At 46.8% G+C, this 23,394-nt stretch overlaps 1 protein-coding gene across 1 annotated transcript in view; it reads left to right on the forward strand.

Moving 5' to 3' along the window:
- The window catches only part of IFT172 (intraflagellar transport 172), a 44,641-nt gene that overhangs the window by 19,567 nt on the left and 1,680 nt on the right, over window positions 1-23,394 (forward strand). Inside the window, 27 exon segments of the mRNA XM_033176212.1 lie at window positions 4,770-4,906; window positions 5,134-5,241; window positions 7,494-7,578; window positions 7,877-7,969; window positions 8,814-8,891; window positions 9,133-9,381; window positions 9,557-9,635; window positions 9,848-9,968; window positions 10,155-10,299; window positions 11,136-11,225; window positions 11,782-11,879; window positions 12,030-12,165; window positions 12,251-12,367; window positions 13,355-13,497; window positions 15,349-15,442; window positions 15,591-15,655; window positions 15,851-16,031; window positions 16,274-16,383; window positions 16,502-16,631; window positions 19,960-20,058; window positions 20,256-20,365; window positions 20,494-20,557; window positions 20,676-20,762; window positions 21,025-21,141; window positions 21,798-21,908; window positions 22,101-22,220; window positions 23,103-23,198. Coding sequence (XP_033032103.1) covers window positions 4,770-4,906; window positions 5,134-5,241; window positions 7,494-7,578; window positions 7,877-7,969; window positions 8,814-8,891; window positions 9,133-9,381; window positions 9,557-9,635; window positions 9,848-9,968; window positions 10,155-10,299; window positions 11,136-11,225; window positions 11,782-11,879; window positions 12,030-12,165; window positions 12,251-12,367; window positions 13,355-13,497; window positions 15,349-15,442; window positions 15,591-15,655; window positions 15,851-16,031; window positions 16,274-16,383; window positions 16,502-16,631; window positions 19,960-20,058; window positions 20,256-20,365; window positions 20,494-20,557; window positions 20,676-20,762; window positions 21,025-21,141; window positions 21,798-21,908; window positions 22,101-22,220; window positions 23,103-23,198 — 3,063 coding nt within the window.

The following is a 23,394-nucleotide window of genomic DNA, read 5'->3' on the forward strand; positions in this document are numbered from 1 at the left end:
ACTGCAAGCTCCGCCTCCCGGGTTCCCGCCATTCTCCTGCCTCAGCCTCCCGAGTAGCTGGGACTACAGGCGCCCGCCACCTCGCCCGGCTAGTTTTTTGTATTTTTAGTAGAGATGGGGTTTCACCGTGTTAGCCAGGATGGTCTCGATCTCCTGACCTCGTGATCCGCCCGTCTCGGCCTCCCAAAGTGCTGGGATTACAGGCTTGAGCCACTGCGCCCGGCCACTTTATCTCTCTTTCTCTCCTTCTCTCTTTTACTCTCTCTTCTCTGTTTTTTTTTTTTTCTCTCTCTCTCTATTCTTTCTTTCTGAGACAGGGTCTCACACTATCTCCCAGGCTGGAGTGCAGTGATACAATCATAGCTCATTGCAACCTCAACCTCCTGGGCTCAACCAATCCTCCTGCCTCAGCCTCCTGGTTAGCTAGGACTACAGGTGCATGCCACCATGTCTGGCTAATTTTGTCCTTTCTTTAAACACCTTTTTTTTTTTTTTTTTACATTTTGGGTTTGAAAGTTATATATCCTATTTCTATAGAGGCTACCTTGAAAGTTTTAACGTGTACTTAAATGAACAAAGTCTAAAGTTAATAAGCATCTAACCACCCCCTCCCCTACAAACAATACAAGGACTTTAAAAGACATTAACTTTCATCTCCTCCCCTTTGTCATTTTTGTCCAGTATTTTAGTTCTAATCTTATTTTGTCCCCAAAGATAGGCATGGTTATTTTATTTTATTTGAGACAGAGTCTCTCTGTCACCCAGGCTGGGGTGCAGTGGCACGATCTTGGCTCACTGCAACCTCCGTCTCCTGGGTTCAAGAGAGTCTCCTGCCTCAGCCTCCCAAGTAGCTGGGATTACAGGTACCCATCATCACGCCCAGCTGATTTTTGTACTTTTAGTAGAGATGAGGTTTTGCCATGTTGGCCAGGCTGGTCTCGAACTCCTGACCTTAGGTGATCCACCCGCCTCGGCCTCCCAAAGTGCTGGGATTACAGGTATGAGCCACCACACCCTGCCTGATTATTTTATCAGACAGGATTCATTTAGATTTACCATCAAAGTACCAGTTCCTTTGTTTACCTTTTCTTACAATGCCAGTCTTCTCTCTGGAATGACTTTTCTTCTTCCTGAAGAATATTATTTAGAAGTTTTTTGTTTCTGTTTCTTTGTTTTTTGAGACAGGGTCTCACTCTGTTGCCCAGGCTGGAGTGCAGTGGCATGATCTTGGCTCATTGCAACCTCCACCTCCCAGGTTCAAGTGATTCTCCCACCTCAGCCTCCCGAGTAGCTGGGATTACAGGCATGTGCCACCTCACCCAGCTAATTTTTGTACTTTTAGTAGAGATGGGTTTCACCATGTTGGCCAGGCTGGTCTCAAACTCCTGACCTCAAGTGATCTGCCTCCATCAGGCTCCCAAAGTGCTGGGATTACAGACATGAACCACTGTGCCCAGCCTTATTTAGAAATTTCTTTAGTGAAAGATGATAAATTTTCAGTTTTTCAGTTTTTCATTATCTGAACATGTTTCTATTTAGCCTTTGTTCTGAAAAGATGCTTGGACTCAGTACCCAGTTCTAGATTGACAGTTAATTTTTCTTAATTTATAAATGTTGTCTCATTGATTGACTTCCATTGCTGTTCTGAAAAATTTATCAGCAGCCATTTCTGTACAGATGATCTGTCTTTTCTCTTTGGTTTCTTTTTTTTTTTTCCTTTTTTTTTTTTTTTTTTTGAGACGGAGTCTTGCTGATTCGCCCAGGCTGGAGTGCAGTGGCGCGATCTGTCACCCAGCAGTGGTGCGATCTGTTGCCCAGGCTGGAGTGCAGTGGCGCGATCTGTCGCCCACGCTGGTGTGCAGTGGCGTGATCTTGGCTCACTGCAAGCTCCGCCTCCCGGGTTCATGCCATTCTCCTGCCTCAGCCTCCCGAGTAGCTGGGACTACAGGTGCCTGCCACCATGCCTGACTAATTTTTTGTATTTTTAATAGAGATGGGGTTTCACCGTGTTAGCCAGGATGGTCTCGATCTCCTGACCTCGTGATCTGCCCGCCTCGGCCTCCTAAAGTTCTGGGATTACAGGCATGATCCACTGTGCCTGGCCTCTCTTTGGTTTCTTTTCAAGTCTTCTTTTTTAGGGCTGGGCACAGTGGCTCACGCCTGTAATTCTAGCACTTTGGGAGGCTGAGATAGGCAGATCACTTGAGGCCAGGAGTTCAAGACCAACCTGGCCAATGTGACGAAACCCTATCTCTACTAAAAAGAATAAAAATTAGCCGGGCATGGTGGCGCTTTCCTGTAATCCTGCCTACTTGAGAGGCGAGGCGTGAGAATCGCTTGAACCTGGGAGGCAAAGGTTGCAGTGAACCGAGATTGTACCACTGCTCTCTAGCCTGAACGACAGAGTGAGACTGTCTCAGAAAAAAAAAATCTTCTCTTTTTCTTAGGTGTTTTGAAGTTTCACTACAATGTGTCTAGATTTTTTTTTTTTTTTTTTTGAGACGGAGTCTTTGTCACCCAGGCTGGAGTGCAGTGGCACGATCTTGGTTTACTGCAACCTCTACCTCCCGGGTTCAAGCGATTCTCCTGCCTCAGCCTCCTAAGTAGCTGGGACTATAGGCGTGTGCCACCACACCTGGCTAATCTTTTGTATTTTTAGTAGAGATGGAGTTTCACCGTGTTGGCCAGGGTGGTCTCAGTCTCCTGACCTTGTGATCCACCTGCCTTAGCCCCACAAAGTGCTGGGATTATAAGCATGAGCCACTGTACCCAGCCATAAATTTTTAAAATTTATCCTGTTTAGTATAGATCGTGTTTCTTGTATTTATGAATACACATATTTTCATCACTCTTGGAAGTTTCTTAGTTATTATCTCTTCGAACATTGCTTCTTCTCAACCATTCTCTAGTCTCTTCATCAGAACTCTAGTTAGGCAAATGTTAGATTTCTTCTTTTGCATTTTTAATTTATCTTTCATAGTTTCTTTCTTCCTGATCCATGCTCCATGCCCAGGTTTTTTGTTTTTGTTTTTGTTTTTGTTTTTTTTCAATTTTCTGTAAAGACAAGTTCTCATTGTGTTTCCCAGGCTGGTCTCAGACTCCTGGTCTCAAGCAATCCTTCCGCCTCAGCCTCCAAAAGTGCTGAGATTACAGGCATGAGCCACTGCATCTGGCCTCTGGATAATTTCTTTAGATCTGTTTCGATTCATTAGTTTGCTAATCTGCTACTAATCATTGTCTAATCTGCTATTTAAACTATACATTGAGTTTTTTACTTCAAACATTAAATATTTCTTTAAGTTTTATTTGATTATTTCACTAGTCTGCCTGGTCATATTGATAATTTCTTATTCCTTGCTTAATTTTTCATTTCATCTTTTAAGGTATTTAGGTGCTTCATAAATAATCATTTTATATTCCATAACTGGGCTTAAAAACAAAAACAAAACAAAACAAAACAAAAAACAGGGTCTCACTTTGTCACCCAGGCTGTGCAGTGGCATGATCATGGCTCACTGCGTGCGCAAACTCCCGGGCTCAAGTGATCCTCTCACCTTAGCCTCCTGAATAGCTGGGACTACAGGCACATGCAACCACACCCAGATATTTTAATGTCTGAAATTCTTGAAAGTCTAAAACTGTTGTTTGTAGTTATTATTTACTGTTTCATAGTGGTTGGTTTCCTTGTTATTTTTTTTTTTTTTTTTTTTTTATTGTGAGCTCATGTTGCTTTGAATGTATTCTTTTGGAATCCTGAGGGCCTAAAATGGATATGTTTTCCTCCAGTGATGATTCGGTCTTGTTTCTGCAGGAATCAGGCATATTAATGATCTGTAACCATTTATTTTGTTCCCTTTACTAAAGAGTGGATTCCAGGTTTAAGGATTTTCAAATTCAGCCTCCCCATCCTGCTGGAGGGCCTAAGGTTTATTCTCCTGACACTGCATTTGCTTTCAGGACAACTGTACCTTTTCCGTTTGCTCACTTTCCTTCTTTTCTTGCTCAGGATTTTAGCTTATTGACCTTTTTCTTTCTGTCTTTTTTTGAGAGAGAAAGGTAGGATATGGGTAGGAAATTCTTCAAGTAAGTAAAGCAATGCATTAAAAGTGATTTCTTCAAGTAAGCCTAAGCAATGCATTAAAAAGTATGTTCCAGGTTCAAGTCATATTTTAACGAGAGAACCCTTAAGAATATCTACTCTTATGGTACTGCTCGAAGCAGAAGTGAATGCCACACTTTGTACTTCCAGGAGTTGGCGCTGTCATAGTTAGGAGTATACTTTAACCCAAGGATATTGCTATAAATGAAGTATTTTTTTGGCCGGGCGCGGTGGCTCAAGCCTGTAATCCCAGCACTTTGGGAGGCCGAGACGGGCGGATCACGAGGTCAGGAGATTGAGACCATCCTGGCTAACACGGTGAAACCCCGTCTCTACTAAAAAATACAAAAAACTAGCCGGGCAAGGTGGCGGGCGCCTGTAGTCCCAGTTACTCGGGAGGCTGAGGCAGGAGAATGGCGTAAACCCGGGAGGCGGAGCTTGCAGTGAGCTGAGATCCGGCCACTGCACTCCAGCCCGGGCGACAGAGCGAGACTCCGTCTCAAAAAAAAAAAAAAATGTTTTTTTTATGCTTGAGAGAAACTAAAATATTAGGAAAATCAGGGCTGCTGTGACTCTCTTGACCACTGATTGGGTTGGATGAGGGTGGGTCTTTTCTACAATTGATTCAGTGGAAACTAATCTGAAATTGGGGTGGGGTGAACTTTTACAGGGTGATATTATAGGTCTGGAGCGGGGCAGGGGAAAGACCGAAGTGATGGTGATGGAAGGTGTGACTACTGTTGCCTACACACTGGATGAGGGCCTCATCGAGTTTGGAACAGCCATTGATGATGGCAACTACATCCGGTGAGAGGCTGGCCAATAACGTGGGAGGTGGTGGGAGAGTCTGGTTCTGAGAGGGGAGGACCTGGGGTGGGGTGTAAAACTGGCCAGCACTGATAAGGATCCAGTGATCCTGGGAGGCGATGAGACAAAGATGGCTCTTCCCCCTCCCCTTGCCCCATCACCAGTCTTCTGCTGTATCTTCCTAGCCCGTTCCTTATTCATTATGCGTTGCTTCCTTCCCTTTCCAGGGCAACAGACTTCTTAGAGACTCTGGAAATGACCCCAGAAACAGAGGCAATGTGGAAAACCTTGAGTAAACTGGCACTAGAGGCAAGGCAACTACACATTGCAGAGAGGTGAGATAGACGTGTAGAACAGAGGTGCCAGGTAGCTAGGAGGGATGACCACATGAGTATTTTCTCTGTGGGCTGCTCCAATCCAGTGTTAAGGTACTCCCTACCTTCTCACTGCCAGCAGATAACATAGAGCCGTTCTGCAGTACAATATTCCAAACACTCTCCCATCCTAGATTATAAGAGTATGCCTTGACCGGGTGTGGTGGCTCACGCCTGTAATCCCAGCACTTTGGGAGGCCGAGGCAGGCAAATCACAAGGTCGGGAGTTGAGACCAGCCTGGCCAACATGGTGAAACCCCATCTCTACTAAAAATACAAAAATTAGCCAGGCGTATTGGCGGGCATCTGTAATCCCAGCTACTGAGGAAGCTGAGGCAGGAGAACTGCTTGAACCCAGGAGGCAGAGGTTGCAGTGAGCTGAGATGGCGCCACTGCACTCCAGCCTGGGTGACAGAGCAAGACTCTGTCTCAAAAAAAAAAAAAGAGTGTGTCTTGGCTGGGCACAGTGGCTCATGCCTATAATCCTAGCACTTTGGGAGGGTGAGGCAGGCAGATCACTTGAAGCCAGGAGTTTGAGAGCAGCCTGGCCAACATGGCAAAACCCCAGCTCTACTAAAAATACAAAAATTAGCCGGGCATGGTGGTGCACACCTGTGGTCCCAGCTATTCAGGAGGCTGAGGCACAGGAATCACTCAAACCTGGGAGGCAAAGTTGCAGATCATGCAACTGCACTCCAGCCTGGCTGACGAGCGAGACCGTATCTCGAAAAAACAAAAAAAAGTGAATAAACAAGAGTATGTCTGTTATTATTTTTACTGCCCCTTCTTGTAACTAGGTTCCCCTTAACATTTTTTTACTATTCTTATCCTTCAGTCCATGCATATGTGTATAATCCAGGTTTGGTATAGGAGTGTAGTTCACAGGACAAACTTGGGACTCCAGACTCCTTTAGTTCAAATCTTGGTTCCAATTACCAACTTGTATAACCATAGAGAGGTTGTTTGACCTTCCCAAACCTTGGCTTCTTGATTTTCTCCATGTAGACTAGGGATAATAATGGTATTTGTCTCATATGATGATAAAGAAGATGGTAAGGATATTGGTAGTGAAGGAGTGATGAGAGAATCTGTGCAAAATGCTCAATAAATGTCACCTGCTGCCATTTTGGCTAGAAATCATCCTTGATCCCATTTTGTCCACACTTCCCACATGTAGATTATCAGCAAGTCCTAACGACTCTGTCTTCAAAACATATCCTGATGTCTCCATCCTCGTGCAGACCACTGCCATCTCCCACCTGCAGTATTGCACAGCCTCTTAGTTAGTCTCACTGATACTATTTCTTGTACCCCTACCATCTATTCATCCCAAAGCAGCTGAGGTCATTTTTTAAACATAGATTGTGTCATTTTCACGACTGGAACCTTCCATTAGCTTACTGTTTTACTTACCATAAAACCCAAACTCCTTGCATGGCCTTACCCCTGAAGTTTTTTGACCTCTGCTTCCTTCTTTTTATTTTTATTTTTATTTTTCTGACCTCTGCTTCTTTCTCATGCCAGTCTCCTACTTGGCCATTAGTCTCCAACCACACTGGCATCCTTCTGGTTCTGTGAGCGTGCCAAGCTCACACCTGCTATAGGCCTTTACACTAGCTGTTCCCTCTCCAGGAATGACTTTTCCCCATCCTGCCATGACTGGCTTTTTCTTGTATTCAGGTCTCAGCTCAAATGTCAATTCATCAGAGAGACCTTCTCCAGCTACCAAGTTAAGTGGCCCTTCAGTCACTATCTATAACAGGGGTGTCCAATCTTTTGGCTTCCCTGAGCCACATCGGAAGAATTATTATCTTGGGCCACACATAAAATATACTAACACTAATGATAGCTGATGAGCTTAAAAAAAAAAAACAAAAAAAAGAATCACAAAAAAATCTCATAATGTTTTAAGAAAGTTTATGAATTTGTGTTGGGCCACATTCAAAGCCATCTTGGGCCATGGGTTGAACAAGCTTGATCTATAATATTACATTATTTTATTTTTTATTATCTCCAATTTTACTAATTATTTGTCTCCACCAGAATGGAAGTTCTCAGCAAAGCCTCATCTTCCTCAGTCTCTGTATGTCTCTAGTGACAAGCACATTGCCTGGCACATCATAGATGCACATCAATTTGTATTTGCTGAACCAATGAATTAATGATGATTCTATAATAATATTACTATCAGTGTCATTGCTTCCATGCCATAGGTGCTTTTGTGCTTTGGGCCAAGTGGCAAAAGCTCGATTCCTGCATGAGACCAATGAGATTGCAGATCGAGTGTCCCGGGAATATGCAAGTATTATGCTCCTGATTCATTCTGTCTGTCTCCCAAGCTGATTTAGTATTCAGCCTCATGATTTCTAGCTTTCCAGCCATCCCTAGTTTCCTTTACCCTGCCCACCCTACCTCTACCCTCAAGTCAGACCATTTCAGAATTGCTTTTGCTAAACCTCAAACCTTTAAGCTCCATGAAATGTTTTACCTTCCCAAGTCTTTTGTTTTCTCCATCCTTCTGGCCTTCCAAATTCAGCCCTCACAGACAGAACAGCAGCACCTACAGAAAAACCAGAACCTCCTTTTTCCCCCACAGGGCGGAGAAGGAACAGACTTTTATCAGGTCCGAGCACGTCTAGCCATGCTGGAAAAGAACTACAAACTGGCCGAAATGATCTTTTTGGAACAGGTAATAGGAAAAGAGAGACAGGATGGAAGAGGGGATGCAAACTCAAGGGAGGAAAGCGTGCTGGTGAGCTAGGCTTCCAAAGGTTTGGTGAAAACTTTCAAAGAGGTTTATATAGTTAGTTTCACCCCTTCCTTAATTTCCTCCTCTTGTGTTAGTCCTTACTTTTCTAGACAAACTTCCTTATTTGGACTTTGATTACTACTTTCTTCCATATGCAGTCTACTACCTCCCCTCTAATCCAGAGCCTGTCTTTGCAGTTCTTATGCATAGGGGTAGATCCAGGTTTTGTGGGCCGGAAGCTTATACAATTGGAGGAGCTCTCTTTAAGAACATTTGCCTTAGGCCGGGTGTGGTGGCTCACGCCAGTAATCCCAGCACTTTGGGATGCTGAGGCAGGTGGATCACGTGAGGTCATGAGTTCAAGACCAGACTGGCCAACATAGTGAAACCCCATCTCTACTAAAAATACAAAAAATTAGCCAGGCATGGTGGCGCATGCCTGTAATCCCAGCTACTTGGGAGGCTGAGGCGGGAGAATCGCTTAAGCCAAGGAAGCGGAGGTTGCAGTGAGCCGAGATCACACCACTGCACTTCAGCCTCAGCAACAGAGTGAGACTCCGTCTCAAAAAAAAAAGAACAGTTGCCTTAGAAAGGGCCTGTGCAAATAAGGAGGCCTGAAGCTTAAGCTTCTTTTAGTTTCCCAATATTTCTGCTGGTATAGTAGTTAAAAGGTAAGGCTTTTGGTCCTCATGTGCTGGCATCATAGCCAGGCTGAGGAGAGCTTGTGGCTTTCTGATCCTCATGTCTTTCTGGCATCCCTCTCCGCTCTGCCTGTTTCCCCTAGAACGCTGTAGAGGAGGCCATGGGCATGTACCAGGAGCTACACCGTTGGGAAGAGTGTATCGCTGTGGCTGAAGCCAAGGTACCTGTTTTGTCTTCTCCACGGTTGTTGAGAATTTGGTTCTGCCAATTTCAAAAACTTTCTTTTGTCAAGGAGGCCGTAGAAACCAGAACAGGGTTGGGGCTTGGACTTGAAGTGGTGAGGAGTTAGGATACTACTGACCCAGGAGCATTCTCCTTGTTATAGAGGGATTGGAGAAGCATGGGAGGCAGAAGGGTAGGAAGGGGGATGTGACTTCTAGTTCTCCTCTGTGTGTGTCCAGGGGCACCCAGCCCTAGAGAAGCTACGCCGTAGTTACTACCAGTGGCTTATGGACACACAGCAGGAGGAGCGAGCAGGTGAACTACAGGAGAGCCAAGGGGATGGGCTAGCAGCCATCAGCCTCTACCTCAAAGCTGGGCTCCCTGCCAAAGCTGCTCGGCTGGTGCTGACCCGAGAGGAACTGCTAGCCAACACAGAGCTGGTAGAAGACATCACTGCGGCCCTTATCAAGGGGGAACTCTACGAAAGGGTATGCTGGCTTCCTTTTCCTAGCCCTTATGTCCAGAGCTCAGAACCCTTCCCTCACCCAGAGGAGTCTTGGGGTGCAGAGCACTTCCTGACTGCTGGTGTTCCCTTGTTTTTGGAGCTAATACTTAGTTCTTTGTGTTGTAGGGGTATCATAGTAATGTGCTATGTGTTAACAGGCAGGTGATCTCTTTGAGAAGATTCACAATCCACAGAAGGCCCTGGAGTGCTACCGTAAAGGCAACGCATTCATGAAAGGTACTAGCCACCTATGAGCCATCCTTTACTGTTGTGGACTCTTGCCCTTCTGATTCCCCGGCACCCCTTGGTGTGTGTGTTCAGGTTGCCTGGCTCCAGTTCTCCATTCCTCCCCTTCTTACCCATTCTCCATGCTTCATCTCCCTGTCCTACCTTTTTCCTGAGGCCCATTCCTGGAAATCTGGGCTGAGCACCTTTTCTCTCCCTGGCAGCGGTAGAGCTGGCTCGATTGGCCTTCCCAGTGGAGGTGGTGAAACTAGAGGAGGCATGGGGGGACCACCTGGTACAGCAGAAGCAGCTTGATGCAGCCATTAATCACTACATCGAAGCCAGGTATGGGAGTATGGGAATGTAAAGGAGATTTAGGTGTGAAGTGAGGGGCAGTGGAGCAAGTAAGGACACCAAGGCTTAAAAGAAGGTATCTCAAAATGTAGGTTGGTGTGTGCTTAAGGGGTCCTTTTACCTCCATTCATCTTCATCTTTCATCCCACATATTTATATCTTTCTCAACTTTGCCAGGTGCTCCATTAAGGCAATTGAGGCCGCCCTGGGTGCCCGCCAGTGGAAGAAGGCAATTTATATATTAGATCTACAGGACCGGAACACCGCGTCCAAATACTATCCTCTTGTGGCCCAACACTATGCATCCCTGCAGGAGTATGAGGTGAGGAAGAGTCCCTTTTCACAGCACGAGGCGATGCAGTAGAGGATAACAATGAGAGAACCCAAAACAGGAAGTGGAGGCAAGCTCACCAGATGCTTCTTTCTGGGCCCCAAACAGCATCACAACCTTGAATGGGAAGAGAACAGTTTACTTTCCCAATTTCATTCCAGTGTGACACTGATACCTCCCTTCACCCCAGATACATAAAGTGAGTCTCGCCGGGCTCGGTGGCTCAAGCCTGTAATCCCAGCACTTTGGGAGGCCGAGACGGGCAGATCACGAGGTCAGGAGATCAAGACCATCCTGGCTAACCCGGTGAAACCCCGTCTCTACTAAAGAATACAAAAAATTAGCCGGGCAAGGTGGCGAGCGCCTGTAGTCCCAGCTACTCGGGAGGCTGAGGCAGGAGAATGGCGTAAACCCGGGAGGCAGAGCTTGCAGTGAGCTGAGATCCGGCCACTGCACTCCAGCCTGGGCGACAGAGCGAGACTCCGTCTCAAAAAAAAAAAAAAAAAGTGAGTCTCTAGCTCTGTCCCAGCCAGCATGAGTGATTCTTCGTGAATAACGCTAACATAGTTACAATATAAAATCGCTTTGCATTGCAGAAATGTGAGGCCCTTTTGAATTCCACTGTATTGTCCTCATACTGCTTGGGGCTGGTCTTTCTGTTTAAATGGTAGAATATACGAGACACCCATACTCATCGTTTCTTCTCTGTCATTACAAGGTTGTATTGCAGGCTCTCCACCATCCCAGCCGAGGTTTGTTCTTTGAGGGTTCAAGGTGCTTTAAGTCTGTTGCTCTGACCTTTTGTATCTACCTCCCATCAACTGCAGATTGCTGAGGAGCTCTATACTAAGGGAGACCGGACAAAAGATGCTATAGACATGTATACCCAGGCTGGCCGTTGGGAACAAGCCCACAAGGTAGGGATGAGTGGAGTTCACGGTAAGAGAACTCTGCGTTAGTGGAAGTGTGGCCTCATTCCTCAGTCTCTGTTTCTCCTCTTTGCTTGACTCCCTGAAAGCTGACAAAGTACCAGAAAACAGTCTGAGCCACTTTGATCCCTCGCCATAGGGAAAGGAAGGGATGAAGAGAGAGGCCCTTGTTTCCAGACCTATCTATCATTCTGAAGGAGCAGATGGGCTTGGGAGCTGGGGAGTCTGAACTACCACTCCTGACGCCTCTGGTCACATTGATGTCTTTGTTCTCATCCCTACACTTCAGAGCCCAGTGGTTACAGCAGTAATGGGAGTGTATGCCCCAGCACAAGGCATCGCAGACCCTCCCACCTTAGCAGAATATAGTTCTTCCTCTGCTTCTTATGGACTTGGAATTCCCCGACCTCACTAGTAGAGTGGCAATAACCAAACTCCTGTGATTGTTGGGAGAGTTCAGAGCTTCTGAACAAGCAGGTTTCCTTGAAGCCCTGCTTCCCTGGGGAATTGGACCTGAGGCTGCCCTGCCTCTGTGCCTCCACAGCTGGCGATGAAATGCATGAGACCAGAAGATGTGTCAGTGCTATACATCACTCAGGCCCAGGAAATGGAGAAGCAGGGCAAGTACCGTGAAGCTGAAAGGTGAGCCGTGGCCTCAGAGGAGGTGTAGTGGGAGATGAGATTTCAAGGCTGGGAGGAGGGATGGGGCCTAAGGATGTGTACCTTCTGCCCAGAAGGCAGTGACAGCAGGAATCGGGTCTAGGAGGCCCCAGATGTATCTCCCTTCCCCAGGCTATATGTGACAGTAGAAGAGCCTGATCTTGCCATCATCATGTACAAAAAGCACAAGTTGTATGATGACGTGATCCGTTTGGTAGGGAAGCACCATCCAGATCTCCTCAGTGACACACACCTACATCTGGGCAAGGTGAGCCCTTCTCCTGGCTCTACCTATCTCTTCCCCAACCAGGCTCCATCTCCCCATCTCTCCATCCTGACTCACCTTCCTGCAGGAGCTGGAGGCTGAAGGCCGTCTACAGGAGGCCGAGTACCACTACCTCAAGGCCCAGGAATGGAAGGCAACAGTGAACATGTACCGGGCCAGTGGGCTTTGGGAAGAGGCCTACCGGGTAAGGAGTTCAGGCCACGCTGAGAGATACATCCATCCTTCTTTCCCACGTTTTTTCCTTTGTTTTCAGAAAGGGTCTCACTCTGTCACCCAGGCTGGAGTGCAGTGGTGCAATTATGGCTCACTGCAGCCTTGACCTCCTGGGCTTAAGCAATCGATCCTCCCACCTCAACCTCCTGAGTAGCTGGGACTACAGGTGTGCACCACCACGGCTGGCTAATTTTTTAATTTTTTTGTAGAGACAGGTTTTCACCATGTTGCCCAAGCTGGTCTTGAACTCCTGGGCTCAAGCTATCCACCTGCCTTGGCCTCCCAAAGTGTTGGGATTACAGCTATGAGCCACCATGCCCAGCCCTTCTTTTCCACTTTAAGTGACTAATTCACAACTGGTCAGAGCATCTTTGAAAATGTAGTGAAGATCAGTGTCTCTCTTGCCAGAACCATGTCCACATCTGTATACAGAAAATTTCACTTAAAATTTTAAGGGTCTGTGGACCAGGTGAAGCCTATCCTTGGACCCTAAGTACTTCAACCTAAGTTAAGAAACCCTGAAATTTAGCCCTTTTCCTGTTAACTTTTTATTTTATTTTATTTTTTGAGACACAGTCTTGCTCTGTCACCCAGGCTGAAGTGTGGTGGCACAGTCTTGGCTTATTGGAACCTCCACCTCTTGGGTTCAAGCAATTTTTCTGCCTCAGCCTCCCGAGTAGCTGGGATTACAGGCACTCACCACCGCGCCCAGCTAATTTTTATATTTTTAGTAGAGATAGGGTTTCACTATGTTGGCCAGGCTGGTCTCGAACTCCTGACCTCAAGTGATCCTCCTGCCTCGGCCTCCCAAAATGCTGGGCTTATAGGTATGAGCCATCGTGCCCAGCCTCTTCCTCTTCAATTTAGAACAGTTATTGGATCCTTGTCAAAGCCGAAGTCAGAGATAAGAAGGGAGCGGCTCTGTATTGAAGGACTATTGAGTGACTTTGCTTTACAGGTGGCCAGGACTCAAGGAGGGGCTAATGCCCAGAAACACGTGGCCTATCTGTGGGCAAAGAGCCTGGGAGGAGAGGCTGCAGTTAGACTGCTTAACAAGCTGGGACTCCTGGAAGCTGCTGTTGACCACGCTGCGGACAATCGGTGAGGCCCCAAGCTTTCTCTCCACGGGCCCCATCGCAGGCAGAGCCACTATCTAGAGAAAGAAAATGATGTATAATTGAAAGATCCTTGGAAGGACATGATAGAGTGGCATGAATAAATTAACTGCTCCTATTCCCTAGGGACTCAGAACAGTGTTTAACCTTTGGCTGTTGTAAGAAGGGTGGAGAGGAAACATTGTAAAGCTAGGACTGCAGACTGCACTAAACCAATAGCTTACTCCTGGGTAATGGAAGTGTGATTCTGTCAAATGCAGAGTGAACTTTTTTTTTTTTTGAGACAGGGTCTTGCTCTGCTGCCAGGCTGGAGTGCAGTGGCACGATATTGACTCACTGCAACCTCCACCTCCTGGTTCAAATGATTCTCCTGCCTCAGCCTCCCAAGTAGCTGGGACTACAGGCACGCGCCACCACGCTCAGCTAATTTTTGTATTTTTAGTAGGGATGGGGTTTCACCATGTTTGCCAGGATGGTCTTGATCTCTTGACCTCGTGATCCGCCCACCTTGGCCTCCCAAATTGCTGGGATTACAGGCGTGAGCCACTGCACCCGGCCGAACTTTTTTTTTTGGAAGCACCAGAGTCCATGAGGCATTTTATTTGTAAATATGTATTACATCTCTAGAAAAAGAATCCCAGGGTTTTCCCTCGTATGTGTTGTCTTGCTTCTTCATGGTCCATGATGCCAGCTGAGGTTGTCAGTACAATAAAACCAAACTGGCAGGATGGGAGCAGATTATTCTGCCATTTTTGTAGATCTCTGAGTTGCACGTCAAATCTGGGGCTGATCACTCTGCACTTGTTTAGCCTGCCTGTGAGGTTCACAGCAGTTTTCCTAACTGTGATCATTAATGATTTCAAAATCACCAATTTACCATACTTCAGCATCACAATTAGAAACCAGACGATGAGGCCGGGCGCGGTGGCTCAAGCCTGTAATCCCAGCACTTTGGGAGGCCGAGTCGGGTGGATCACGAGGTCAGGAGATCGAGACCATCCTGGCTAACACGGTGAAACCCCGTCTCTACTAAAAAATACAAAAAACTAGCCGGGCGAGGTGGTGGGCGCCTGTAGTCCCAGCTGCTCGGGAGGCTGAGGCAGGAGAATGGCGTGAACCCGGGAGGCGGAGCTTGCAGTGAGCCGAGATCCGGCCACAGCACTCCAGCCTGGGCGACAGAGCGAGACTCCGTCTCAAAAAAAAAAAAAAAAAAAAAAAAAAAAAAGAAACCAGACGATGACTCTGGAGCACAGCCTAATAAGACCTGGCGTTTGCCTCTCTCCGGAGTTATTGATGCTCTTGAGCACATCAGCCAGGACATTCATGCACACCATTGTGGCGGCACGGAAAGGTAGCTGAAAGAGCAAAGTGAACTTTTCTTAAGCTACTGTTATCAATGCCAATCATGGAGTCTGATGCTGAGGGTGGTCTTGTTCATTTTTTGGAGAGACTATATATCTGCTAATGTAGCTGGAGCTCAGGAGGAGGTGGTGAGCACCAGGAGCCCTCCTAGCCCTGTCAGCATAGGGCTGCGAGGCTCACTCCTCCCTTCCCCTTTGCAGGCCCAAACTCCTTCCTCAGGAGCAGCTGGCCTCAGGGAAGGCATAGGCTTTTCCAGACATCTCTTGATCCACACTGACAGTGACGTGGTCTTCACAGGGCTGCCTGCCTGTCTTCCTTTTTATCTCTCTATGCTTTTCTGTCACTTCATATCCGTTATCCTTAAATCTGTCACTTTTTCTCCCCTCAACTCTGTCCTTTCTGTTTTGTCTTGTCTTGTTCCTTTTTTGAATGGAAGCATGAAGTAAGAAAACCTTATCTGCACTTTCTGTTTCAGCTCCTTTGAATTTGCGTTTGAACTCTCTCGGCTGGCCCTCAAGCACAAAACCCCTGAGGTTCATCTCAAATACGCTATGTTCCTGGAGGATGAGGTATGGGTGTGACTTGGACCCTGACCGCAGAGCCCTCTTACTCCATCCCCTAGTGCACTGCTCCTGGGTGTGCATACCCCCAGGCTCATGCCTGCCTGTGATGCCAGTCTCCTTCTCACCATGCACAGCTGACTTGCTCTCCCTGTAGGGGAAATTCGAAGAGGCTGAAGCTGAATTCATCAGAGCTGGTAAACCCAAGGAAGCAGTCCTCATGTGAGTTACCCCATACATTCCTTAATCCTGTTTCCCCAGTCACAGTCCTAGCTAGGATCTTTCATGTTTATCTTGACCTTCACTCAAACCTAGAACAAATCAATGTTACACCCCTCAGTGACATGGCTGTTTGTCTCCCACTACTGGGGCCTCAGTCCTATACTCAGTCTCTCCTTTGTCCCCATCTGGAGGCAGGTTTGTCCATAACCAGGACTGGGAGGCAGCTCAGCGTGTGGCTGAGGCCCACGACCCTGACAGTGTCGCCGAGGTGCTTGTAGGACAGGCCCGGGGGGCCTTGGAGGAGAAGGACTTTCAGAAAGCAGAAGGGCTGCTGCTCCGGGCCCAGAGACCAGGCCTGGCCCTCAATTATTATAAGGTGGGGCACTGGATGCAGGGCCATGAGGGGAGGGGAAGAGGTTCTGAGAGCCCACAGAGAGCCACACTGACCCCTGGTATGAAGAAAGATCAGGGAGGTTAGTATTGGGGAGTGGGAAAGACAGGAAAGAGGAAGGAGAAGAGAGGTCCAAGGACCCAGGAGTCTGTGGGCCAGAGCACCTGTGTGGCAGTGGGAAGTGTCATGCCTGCCTCTGCCCTCTTGATACCTGGAAATCTGAGCAGGAGGCTGGATTATGGAGTGACGCTCTGCGGATCTGCAAGGACTATGTGCCCAGCCAGCTGGAGGCTCTGCAGGAAGAGTATGAGCGGGAAGCTACTAAGAAGGGGGCCAGGTATGAGGCCAGAGGTCCAGGCAGCATTGGCAGGGCTGGGAGGGTCATGAGGCGTGCACAGGATAGAGCACGCTGCTCTCCATCCCCATGCCAAGTCCCAGCGTTCTCATCTCCACAGGGGTGTGGAGGGACTCGTGGAACAAGCTCGACACTGGGAGCAGGCTGGAGAGTACGGCCATGCTGTGGACTGCTACCTCAAAGTGCGAGACTCTGAGAACAGTGGACTGGCGGAGAAGTGCTGGATGAAGGTGAGGGCAGCAGGCCCTTTCTGGTGTTCCTTCTCCCTAGGCCTCTATTCACACTCAGCTCCACTTCTCACATCTGCAGCTCTTTCCTCTTGTGTCTTTTTCTTTTCAATCAGGTAGCAGGAATCTGTGGAGTGCCTGCTGGGTGATAGAGCCAGAACCTCTGAAGGCTGTAAAAGCGGATATAAGACAGACCCTGACAGCCAAAAGTTAGGGGAGTTAGACCAACACATGGCTCAATATCATATCTGAGTAAAGACTAAAGTGCATGATTTAAAGTAGAATTCAGAGAACAGTGAGATCTCTGTGGGCTAGAGGGGTCAGGAAGCCTATGTGAAGAAGGAGGGAGGACTTGGATAGGAGCTGGAAGGGCAACTCCATGCACAGGAACTGGCCAGACAGGGAACATGAAAAAAGCTTGGGCTCCGTCTCCCCCACCCAACATTTCCTGAAAAGAAGCCTCCAGCAAATTAAGCCAGGCCAGTATGTGTCACAAATAATAAGACATACTGTATTGGAGAAACCAACAGGATATATACAGTCATATGCCATATAACAGCGTTTTAGTCAACAGTAGACCACATGGGTGGGCGTGGTGGCTCACCCCTATAATTGTAGCACTTTGGAAGCTGGGGTGGGTGGATCACTTGAGATGATCCCACGCCTGGCCTTAGATAGGTTCAGTATACAAATACTTACCATTGTGTTATGGTTGCCTACAGTAGTCAGTACAGAAATGTGCTGTACAGGTTTGTAGCCTAGGAGCAATAAGTTCTATGCAACCTCTACCTTGGTGTATAGTAGACTATACCATCTAGGTTTGTGCTGTGATGTTTACATAACGATGAAATCCCCTAAGGACACATTTCTCAGAACATACCCATCATTAGACAATGCATGACTATAGGTATATGTGTGTACATGTATATAAAGAGATTTATTAAAAGGAAGTGGCTCATGCAGTTATGGAGATAGACAAGGCCCAAGATCTGCAGGTGAACTGGCAAACTGAAAACCCAGGAGAACTGATGGTGTAGTTCCTGTTTGAAGGCCAGCAAGCTTGAGTCCCAGGAAGAGCTGAATGTTTCGGTTCAAATCTGAAGGCAGGAAGAAGCCAGTGTCCCAGTTTAAAGGCAGTCAAACAGGAAGAATTCTCTCTAACTTGGGAAGGAGCCAGCCTTTATGTTCTGTTCATGCCTTGAAATGATTAGATGAGGTCTATCTACAGTAGAGAGGGCAATTTGCTTTACTCAGTCTACCAATTTAAATGTTAACCTCATCCAAAAACACTTACAGAAACACCCAGAATAATGTCTGACCAAATACCTGGATACCCTGTAGCCCAGTCAAATTGATACATAAAGTTAACAGTGGCATATATATATAATTACATTTTAATATCTTTAAAATTGGGATGCACGTATAGTTTTTTATACTTTAAGTTCTAGGGTACATGTGCACAACATGCAGGTTTGTTACATATGTATACATGTGCCATGTTGGTGGATGCACATATAGTTTAAGTGCACCTTAGATACAGTGAAATCTGGTGGGTGGGGGTCATGAAGAGGGTGAAATTGGCCGTCTAAATGACATGTTCGTATGGTGATGGCCCTGCAAAATTTCCCTTAGGTTTTGAGTTTCTGTTTGTTTGCTTGTTTTTTGAGACGGAGTCTTGCTCTGTCACCCAGGCTGTAGTGCAATGGTGTGATCTCAGCTCACTGCAAGCTCCGCCTCCCGGGTTCACGCCATACTCATGCCACAGCCTCCTGAGTAGCTGGGACTACAGGCGCCGCCACCACACCCAGCTGATTTTGTTGTGTTTCTTTTAGTAGAGACGGGGTTTCACTGTGTTAGCCAGGATGGTCTCAATCTCCTGACCTCGTGATCCACCCTCCTCGGCCTCCCGAAGTGCTGGGATTACAGGCGTGAGCCACTGGGCCCGGCCTTTTGAGGTCTTATAATTGAATAACCCCTAGAAGTTAGAGGGAGAGAAGTAGAAAGAGGGGCTGATGATTGGTTTTGAGGTTCTAGCAGATTTTAATTGGCAGTATTGAGTATCTGATATGTGTAACTCGGGAGCACGGCATGACTGTACCTTCTTCAGATTAGTCAGAAGATGGCTTCCTGATGCGGACAGGGCAGATTAAGCTTTGAAGGGCTTGGCAGTAAGAAAGGGAGGCAAGAACAGGTGAGGGAAAGACCAGAGGGGATTAGCATAAACTACAGCTAAATTGGATTGTGTGGAAATTGAAATCTGGTGAAGATGTCAGCGTCCTAATGGAAACTGTGCTCTCATAGAACACTTGCTTTTGTGGAATTTCTGAGTTTTAAGTGTTGAAAGGTATCATGAAGATCATCTGTACCAGCACTGGCACTAGAAATATAATGCAGTCCACAAATGTAAGCCATACATATGTCATTTAAATTTTCTAGTAGCCACGTTTAAAAAGAGTAAAAAGAAACGTGAAAATCATTGTAATATATTTTGTTTAACACAGTATATCTAAAATATCACCATTTCGTCTGGGCACAGTGGTTCATGCCTGTAATCCGAGAACTTTGGGAGGCCAAGGCAGGCAGATCACTTGAGGTCAGGAGTTTGAGACCAGCCTGGCCAACATGGTGAAACCCCGTCTCTACCAAAAATACAAAATTTAGCTGGGCATGGTGGCGGTGGGGGCGGGAGGGCCTGTAATCCGAGCTACTCAGGAGGCTGAGGCAAGAGAATTGCTTGAACCTGGGAGGCAGAGGTTGCAGTGAGCTGAGATTGTGCCACTTCACTCCAGCCTAGGCGACATAGCAAGACTCTGTCTCAAAAAAATTAAATAAAATACTACCATTTCAACATGTACTCACACACATTATTTAGATGTTTTCCATTCTTTTTTTATACTAAGTCTTCAGAATCCAGTGTGTACGAATGAAGAAACCAAAGCTCATAAAAGCCCAACACAAATAGTTACAGAATGCCCTGGACTCCTCATTTTAGGAGTCCTTTCTCTGTACTCTGCTACGAAGATTTTACTTATGACAAAGACCTTGAAAATGATTTTGTCAAAGGTAGAAGGTTCAAATGCAGTGACCTCAGGCAGCACAGGAAGTGTCTGAAAGAGTTAATGAACTGAGAGGAAAGATAGGTCCACTGATGGCTAATTAAAGGATTTAATGGACCGTGGGCCAGGCTCTGCCCAGGAGGGTACAAGGTTGAAGGAGAGAGTAAGAGAAAAAGTTGGCATCTGGAGGAGAAAAATGTATGAAATGGATCAGGCTGAGGACTCAGCGGTATTTGTCTCTCCTACCCATTTCCATCTTCTCTTCAACCACTCAGGCAGCCGAACTCTCCATCAAGTTTCTGCCTCCCCAACGTAATATGGAGGTCGTTCTGGCTGTAGGACCCCAGCTGATTGGAATTGGAAAGCACAGTGCAGTAAGCAGGGTGCTGGGATGGAACAGAAACAGATTGCACAGAGATGGGTGCAAGGGTGACATCTACACCCAGGAAGGTATATGAAGTGGGCCTCCTGGTGGGCAAGGCTTGCAGTCCTGAGGAAACAGATGGGAGAGCTCACAGCGGGAAGACTAGGAGCGAGGAGAAAGTCTCCATGCTGATTTCCCGTTGTGCAGGCTGCAGAGCTGTATCTGAATCTGGACCTTGTCAAGGAAGCAATCGATGCTTTCATCGAGGGTGAGGAGTGGAACAAGGCTAAGCGTGTAGCTAAGGAGTTAGATCCCAGGTAAGCTTGTAACCCCTTCTTACCAGGAAATTCTCTTTTACTTCCTTTTGTAAAGACTGGGAGAAAGTCTTATGGGGAGGGTTGGTATTCTGGAATATGAAGATGGAGCTCTCTGAATATCTTCACAGGTACGAAGACTATGTGGACCAGCATTATAAAGAGTTCCTCAAGAACCAGGGCAAAGTGGACTCGGTGAGACTTGCAGAGTTAGCAGGAGGCAGAATGCAGGGAGAGACTCACAAGATTCTCTCCCTCTTCTTTCCCTCATGTCATCTCTTTTCTCTTGTAACTCTGTCTTCCGTTGACCCAGCTGGTGGGTGTGGATGTGATAGCTGCTTTGGACCTGTATGTGGAGCAGGGCCAGTGGGACAAGTGTATTGAAACAGCTACCAAGCAGGTACTGCTGTCTTCCCATTCCCAGTTTTTCTTTACATTTTCCCTTGATTCCCCACCTGCTTCAAAGCTGCATCTCTCCTACCTCCACAAAAACCCAAAGCCCAAAGATTTCTAATGGGCATCAGATAAGCTCAATCTTAAACTGGGGTCAGAGGTTTGCATATGCCCTTTGTCTCCTCAACAAATACATGGCCTCAAGTCACCTCACTGCTTGGTCTTGCTGATCCCAACTTCACACATGCTTTTCCTCCACCCCTATACAGAACTACAAGATTCTGCACAAGTATGTGGCTTTGTATGCAACTCACTTGATCCGGGAGGGTAACTCTGCCCAGGCATTGGTCCTATATGTACAGCACGGAGCCCCTGCTAACCCACAGGTACCAGCCTTCTCCTTGGATTGAATGTTTCCACAAGGAAACTCTTTCTCTTCTAGAACCATCTATCTTCTCAGGAACTATTTTCTCAGAGGATTCTATCCTTAGAGAACATCATGCCCAGAGCCCCCAACGCATCTCCAGAAAGGTACAGCCTCTCTGGAGGCTGTGTATTTGCTAAGAGCATGGGGAGAAGTTTGCAGAAACTTCCAACTTCTGTTTGAAGAAACACCCATGGAGCTCCCCATGCTGTTAGCAAATACACAGGCACCTGTCTTTCAGAGCTCAATCCTGCACATACCTCTAGGGCCTTTACTGACTTCCTCCAGAGAATGAACACTGCTGCCTGATCCGAGAGTCACAGCCCATTAATGTTGTGACTCTGCATTTACATTTGTACACTTGCCCACACTCACACAGCACCAGCTAAGAAAGTTATTTCTTCCTCTTTTCATCAAAAATAATCAGCACTTAAAAATAATTCATTTCATTAAAAATAATCAGCACTTAATCATCTGCCACTGTCTCCCAGCTCTTGCACACATACACATACCCATTTCTACACACAGAGCCTGTTTCTCCTCCCTTTGGCCCCACTCCCACTGACTTTCTCTTCTAGCTGTGCCCTTCTCAGATGCCCTTCTCCCCTCTACCTCTAGAACTTCAATATCTACAAAAGGATCTTCACTGACATGGTGAGCTCTCCTGGAACCAACTGTGCCGAGGCCTATCATAGCTGGGCTGATCTTCGAGATGTCCTCTTCAACCTGGTGAGGAAGTTGGGTTGACAGGAGTGAAGGGGCTGCTCTGTCTGTCCTTGTCCTCATCTCTTCTTTCATGCACATAAACCTTTATTCTCAGATGTATTTTACCTTCCTCTGCCAGGTGGCCATCAGAGACCACTCTATGGCCCTGGCAGTCCTCTGACCCCTGAGCCAGGCTGTGCTGTCTCCCTCCTCTAGTGTGAAAATCTGGTGAAGTCCAGTGAGGCAAACTCTCCAGCCCATGAGGAGTTCAAGACGATGCTGCTGATTGCTCATTACTATGCCACGCGCTCTGCGGCCCAGAGTGTCAAACAGCTGGTGAGATGTAGGAGGGCAGAGGAGCACTCTGTCAGAAGGGCTCATCCGCAGATGTATAAAGCTGAATTGATTCACATTCTGGATTCTTCAGCTTGGGCTCTGGAATCTCCCCACCTCTTTCAGCTTCTCTTCTGTCTAAACAAATCTCTAGTCCTTGCTGAGGTTTTCTTCTTCTGACCTTCTTAGGGCTCTGTGCCCACACAGCCTCAGCCTCATTATGTTTAAACATCCAAATCCCATGATTTATTTATTCACCTCTTATAATGTACACATATTTGGGGCTTATTTGTGACTGTTCACTGTATATTTATTTAATGTATTTGGACAACAGAATTCTACAAGTGGAAAGAACCTTAGAAATAATCTAGGTGGCCGGGCACGGTGGCTCACCCCTGTAATCCCAGCACTTTGGGAGGCCGAGGCAGGTGGATCACTTGTGGCCAGGAGTTCGAGACCAGTCCGGCCAACGTGGTGAAACTCCATCTCTACTACAAATATAAAAGTTAGCCAGGTGTGCTAGTGTGCGCTTGTAGTCGTAGCTACTCAGGAGGCTGAGGCACAAGAATTGCTTGAATCCGGGAGGCAGAGGTTGCAATGAGCTGAGATGGCACCACTGCACTCCAGCCTGGGTGACAGAGTGAGACACTGTCTCAAAAAAAAAAAAAAAAAAAAGAATAGAACTTAGGCCCAGGTCTGTTCAAAGAAAAAAGGAAAGAAAAAAAAAAAAAAAAAACCTAAGACCAGAACAGCTTGAGATCCAGAGCAGTTTAATAATAATAGTTAATAGTTGTTTTTTAGTTCTGTGGCTGCCTTACAGGATCATTGGTCTGGTAGCTCAGTCACTTTAGTGCCATATTCATAATGCTTTGACTTTAATCCCAGGAAACTGTGGCTGCCAGACTTTCTGTTTCACTCTTGCGTCACACCCAGCTACTACCTGTAGACAAAGCCTTCTATGAAGCAGGCATTGCTGCCAAGGTGAGCTGGGACAAGGAAGGGTGGGGCAGATGGGAGGAAGTCAAAAGTTGGAAAATAGAATATCCTTTCTGCTCTGGTAGAGGAAAGCTGAGTGTAGGGCTGATGTTACAGAGGATGTAGTCCTCCTATATCTTCCTGGATTTTTCTCCCTGGATCCCAGAGAAGTAGTATTCAAGCCCAGCTTGCTCACTCCCAT

This window comes from Trachypithecus francoisi, unplaced genomic scaffold (assembly GCF_009764315.1).
Source record: "Trachypithecus francoisi isolate TF-2019V2 unplaced genomic scaffold, Tfra_2.0 Lachesis_group17, whole genome shotgun sequence".
Lineage (NCBI taxonomy): Eukaryota > Metazoa > Chordata > Mammalia > Primates > Cercopithecidae > Trachypithecus > Trachypithecus francoisi.